At 33.4% G+C, this 6,000-nt stretch overlaps 1 protein-coding gene across 1 annotated transcript in view; it reads right to left on the bottom strand.

Annotated features, from left to right (window-relative positions):
* Positions 1-1,274: 1,274 nt before the first annotated feature.
* LOC131050858 (uncharacterized) overlaps positions 1,275-6,000 on the bottom strand; it is a 44,983-nt gene continuing 40,257 nt past the window's right edge. Inside the window, exons 2-4 of the mRNA XM_057985157.2 lie at positions 3,056-3,215; positions 2,767-2,973; positions 1,275-2,068 (exon numbers count right to left, since the gene is read on the bottom strand). Coding sequence (XP_057841140.2) covers positions 2,042-2,068; positions 2,767-2,973; positions 3,056-3,215 — 394 coding nt within the window. The 3' untranslated portion in view covers positions 1,275-2,041. The remainder of the gene's footprint in view (positions 2,069-2,766; positions 2,974-3,055; positions 3,216-6,000) is intronic.

Raw genomic sequence — 6,000 nt, 5'->3', positions numbered from 1 at the left:
ATGCATACAACTACCAGCTTTATAACTGAATATTAAAATTGTATCGCAGGTTGTTAGTCTGTTGTACTTATTATTGATACCCATATATATTGTTGGAGACCTCATTCAAAACACTGACATGTAAGCCAGTTCTTTGAACAGTATATAGATGAGAAAAAATTAATTCGAAATCAAAGAACACCCAATATGATTATTGATGTAGAGGTTTGGTTCAAACAACTTGAAAATGCTCCAAGTTGCTCACTTGCTCAACCAAACAACAAAACCCTCCATTCAAGGATTCACTCCAACCAAGCCTCACACCTTAATGAGCATCAATTCAACATCCCAAGTCACCTATTTTCATCCCCATAACCCTACAATGGGACAATGTGCAAGGTTATCAATATTTGGTTTCAAACCCCACAGGCAAAAGTGCTCAAAATGGCTCAAATTGCTCACAAACCCTCCAAATGGTTTTATAGGCCAACAAAGGCTCAAGACAGGTTTGATAGGTTCCTACAAACTCAAATGATGTCAAACAACCCTCTGATTTGGTTGTTCAAGTCCCAAAAGTCACAAAGTGCAAATTGGCTACTTAGACCTATTAGCCTTCAAAACTCACTTTTTGACTTCCCACCCAAAAACTCCAAAGGACAGGCCAATATTGTTTGATTTTATTGAACACCAACTTGGGGCAGCACTTTCTACCAAAGGACAAGTTCTGGAACCTCTTGCAAATACCATTTCTAATAAACCTGCATCTAGGCTAATAAGGGCTAATTTGAGCACCTTACAAAGGAACTATCCCTCAAACAAGCAATTTCACAAAATAAACTATTGGAGCACCTTGGGGTATCCAAATCATCACCAATTACCAAGTCATAACTCCTGGGTTGCATTAAAACTAAAGTTATGGGGATTGTTCATGAATTTTGTTCAATTCCCACAGCTAGTCACATGGAGATGCTTGGCCAAATTAACCAAAATCTTACCCAAACTGCTTCCTCCACTTTTGAAACCTTTTGAATCTTAAAGTACACTCCCAAATCCTCCATTTCACCAAGTATTAGAATTTTCCCATGGTGAATTTTGAAGAAATGGGAAATTGAAGTTGAAACCCTAGGAAAGGGCACTTTCACAGGCTGTTTGGATCTGTTACAACTTTTCTCCCTCAATACTCCACCTCCAGACCTCTGGTTGGATTCAAAAGAAAGGTATTTCACCCCACTCCCATGAAAGAATTTTTTAGTTTGGAGGTCATGAAATTCCGTACCAACCGAAAGAACAGCAAATTTGCAGGAAAATGTAGTATTTTTTATTGCTTCAAAATGTCAAATTACAAATATCCACCCACAACAACTTCAAATGAGTTTGTTGAGGCATTATATAGCCATCCCAACATGTTCCAACTGAAACAAAGTGGTTGTGAACGTTGGGAACCGATTTTAACAACTTTTCAAAAAGTTGTTCACCAAGTTGGCAACATTTTGTCAATTTTTGACAATTTTACAATTTGCCAACAAATTAACTTCAAACATAGACCTAGGAGCCTAAACATATTATCTTGGACCTAAATAGACCAAAATACACATAACTCACTAAATCTACACATCCCAAGTCCCTTTGACCATAGTTGACCATGGGGTTTATAAAGCACCCTAGGCCACTAGGTCTTACAAAATGGACTATTAGGACTTCATTTTCAAAACAAAAACATGAACATAGGATTCTCAGATCCTTTACAACACCTTGAAACCAAAACATGAAATAATGAAAGAGGAAATGATGAATTCTTAGGCTTGTGCCCCTGCACCAATTTTTTAGTTTATTTTTTGACAGAATAAATAAATGGGGGTACAGTTACAAATTCTTGAAATGCTTGCCAATAATTAAACTGGTGGAATTTCTTAATGTGCTTAACATACAGTTTTCATGTGATCTTCCCTTCCCATTTAGTTGAAACAGGAACCAAGCCCTGAAGCGAGATCTGATTTCACCAATAAAAACGGAATTGATGACAAACTGTTATCCCATCAACTAAAACTGCAGTTAGTCCCCATCACTTAGCCGGGGATTCATCAAGTGCCTGCAATAGCAGTAAATTCATGGATTCAGAGACTGGATATAATCATGGATACCCTTTAAACTATAGGAAGTTATAAAAAAGAGATTGAATTGATGAAAAAAATATAGATTTTGAGGCCTCAAAAAATATATAGACTGCTTCTGAAAGCCAAAAAAAACGTAAGATTTAAGTCTCAAGTCTTCTTATATGAGTATTTTGGTGAATCTTGTTCCATAAATATCATAAATCTGCTCGCATATCTAGTGAGTTGGGGGCAGGCAAGAAGAGGAAAGAGAGTGATTAATGCCGTATTTAATTTAACTATTTTTTGGAACAATGCATTTCTTGTCCTCATACAAGTGCAACATAATTACTTATATAAGGAGGCAAATGTAATCCTTCACCATGCACATTCAGATGATAGGACCTTGAAGGAGATCCAAAAATATGGATATTGTTCCTCTCTTCACATAATTGTGTCCATAAACTCTTTTATCTAAACTTCATAAAAGGGTAAAAGGGTAGCATATAGTTCAGTCTCAGCCAAGCCCATACAAGGTTTGGGTAATGAAAACCCTAAAGGTAAAGCGATGAAGTACATTTTATTTGAAAACTTGGCCAATGTTTTCAGAAAATTTGCAGATGGGCTAAATGATTTTTTTTACAAAACACGACTCGGATGAAGAATTTTAAAGATAGAAACATAAAAACAAACTTACTTTTTCTATTTCCTCCATTTCGGATATTAAATTGTCAAGCTGAACTTTGTTGTACTCGCTTACAAGAACCAATGGGTTCTCTACTGCAGGTTGATGATCTGGAATGGAGTTTGGTTCGTTTATAACCTGGGGAGCATTTGAGATGCACAATTCCAATCGAAGGAGAGGTTTTGTCATGGTAGCCAGGGAACTACTTGAAACTGCATACTGAAAAAGAAATGAACAATCACAAGGAAATTATAACAGGGCATAGAAAATGAAAAAGGGTATTTAAAGCATATATGCATACCTTAAGTTTCCAGTCAAAATCGACCAGTTGATGTGCAGGAAGATTGTGTTGACTCATACCCTCTCCTTTTTCTGCCCTCCAATGAACTGGATTAGGACTCAAAGTTGTAAGAATTCTACAATGCCTAGTACGGGCTAGGCCTGTAAGGTCACAATTTAGTCTAGTTTATTTATTATTATTATATGTTTTTTTCTATTCAATTAATAATGCCAATTCTAATTCTCTTAATTTTTAACAGTTAGGGTAAGATCTTATGGAAGGCCGTGGTTAAACTAGCTCCAACATGGCACGAAGAGTCAATAATACGAAATTTGTCAGAAATTTGTCAAGAATTACAGATCGTTGATTGTGATTAGTAGAATTAGTTGCGACTTTGATTTTTCCAAATTTTTTGAAAAAGTCAATAACACGAGTTTTATAATCTCATTTTGGAACCAGTTTAGCCGCATGATTTCTTAAAAAAAACCAGTGAGTGTTGTTGAGATTTTTGGGGAATATTTAAAACTAGTGGTTTCATGATTAAGTGGTGCAATTCACTTTAAAAGTTTAAACTTCGAAACTTAGGGTCGTTGTTGATCTCATGAAAAATGTTACCAATAAAAATAATAATAAATAAACAACATTTTCCTTTTTTCCTTTTCTTTTTTTGTGGGAATCTAAAATATTAGCTAATTGACAAGTAGGAAAAAAATTACCAAGTTGGGGCAATAAATATGCAGTCCTAAAAAGTAGGGGTTGTTATTTTTTAGGGAAAGATTCCAAATAATCATGTTACATAATTTTTTTAATTAATGGGACCTCTCGCTCCATGAAAATAGATCCCAAAGCCCTCCCCGTGGAACCTTATTGTCATTGAAAACCTCTATAATTTTTTTAATTAATGGGACCTCTCGCTCCATGAAAATAGATCCCAAAGCCCTCCCCGTGGAACCTTGTTGTCATTGAAAACCTCTATCGAACCTTTATCTTTCATGGAGGTCATTAGAAGTCATCTTTGTAGAGGGTATTCTCTCTTGCAATTGTCCTAAGCATTGTCTCCACATAATCGTTTGTGTCATCTCTATGGGCCTTCACACGTTAAGCCAATATGTGATATTTTTGTAGTGTGAAAAGTGTCATGTAATAGTGAGTTCTTTAGAAGGAGACTAGTTTAATTATATGATTAATTAGAGTCAAATATCTACAAAGTGTTAGTCAACCAGGGATTTGGGATTGATCAAGAGGTACACATCACACCAATGAATTATGAGGTTATACAAAGGTAATGGATTTTAGTTGGATCATAAGACAACATGAATTTATTTCAATGGATGTCACCAATTTTGTATGGGTAAGTGAATTAAGACACTATTATTCATTCTTAAAATTGAATTCAATAGGAAGATAATTAGGTTAGTATGATGAGAATAGAAATAAAATAAATGGAAAAGTTTTGATGAGGATCTAGACAACTAGTTAATAAGGTGGGTTTAAGATGAATTAATTATGTTTATTTGTTTTGAGACAGATTTATACAACATAGAACAAAACAAGAAGAGGAGTTTGGATAAAGCTAAACCCATCCATATAATAAAGAAAGAGAAAACATCATATTTAAGGAAGTCAAAAAACTTAGAATTTTTATCTTGGAAGACTTTTATTTATGAGGACCTATATTTGGTCTAATTATTGAATTTATATTAGATGAGTCAAACAGACAATATATTACAATAACATAGAGTCACAACAAAAGCATGAGGAAGATTATAATGGACAGAGAGAAACAAAACACTTTAGTATACAATTGTAGAGAATTACAATATTTATGGGCCCTTTATAAAATTGTGGAACCCATCAACATGAATGTCCAACCATGGTAGGGACTCTCTATGTCATAGTATAGACCACATCCAAATACTAGTTGGTTTCCTCCAAAATTTACATGTACATTCTCCTTTGAATTGTGCTATTAAGTAATTGAATCGTATGACTCTTGGGTAGGTGCAAGACGTTGAGTCCACTTTTTGGTCAAAAAGTGAAAGTGTTTTTCTTGATTTTCAAAATTTGTTACAATTGATCTAGAAATTTTAAGCACTTAAAGATTGAATCTTAAAAAAGTTCAATACTATGAAATATAGTACTCTGAGTCTATTTTTTAAATATGTAATTTATGTTAATATTTAGGTGATACAAATTGATTTTCAATAAGCATGTCTAAAACCATTGTTTAAAAGTCACTTTTTCATGACCATACCATGCACATGTACAATCACCATATATTGACCTAAATTAAAGTATTTTGTTGGATCGTCTTGGGAAAAGATGTGTAAGACACTAAAGATTGATGAAGATTTTTTTATAATTATTTTCTATTTTTTTTAATTGACTCTAATTGTTGTTTTGAAAATCCCTCACGTACAACCACCATAATTAGACCTAAACTTATATTTTTCTAAAAAAAAAAATCATTTTGAAAAGAATTGTATATAGATTGATGTCATTTTTTTTTTCAAAAAATGTATAAGTTATTAAAAATAAGAAACTCTATTATTTCAAGTTTATGAGGCAATTTCATTATAGATTAATTGAAATATAGAAAAAATAATCCAATCTTTAAACAATTATATATTTGGAATCTAGACACTATTATTTATAATGGGTTTTGATTTCATAAAAGAATTCTACAAAAAAGGTCATCTATCATATGTCTAAAGTCACTCTTTTCTATTGACATTGACATGACCTTATACTTGCAAGTCCAAGACTAAGGGTCGACTTCCCATGTCTTTCCTGAGTCGAAACTTAAAGCAAAACATGGGTCAAGATTTCCAAATTTGAGTAATGGGTATCTGTTACTAAACATAACGAGTACCCATTTCTAAAACTCCAGTACTTGTTATGTTTTCAAATTAAACATAATGGGTACTTGTTTTGGAAATGGGTACCCTTAATTTTTTTTAGTAAAA

This window comes from Cryptomeria japonica, chromosome 1, assembly GCF_030272615.1.
Source record: "Cryptomeria japonica chromosome 1, Sugi_1.0, whole genome shotgun sequence".
Lineage (NCBI taxonomy): Eukaryota > Viridiplantae > Streptophyta > Pinopsida > Cupressales > Cupressaceae > Cryptomeria > Cryptomeria japonica.
The sequence above is the reverse complement of the archived record's forward strand: the minus strand, read 5'-3'. Positions and strand labels throughout refer to the sequence as shown.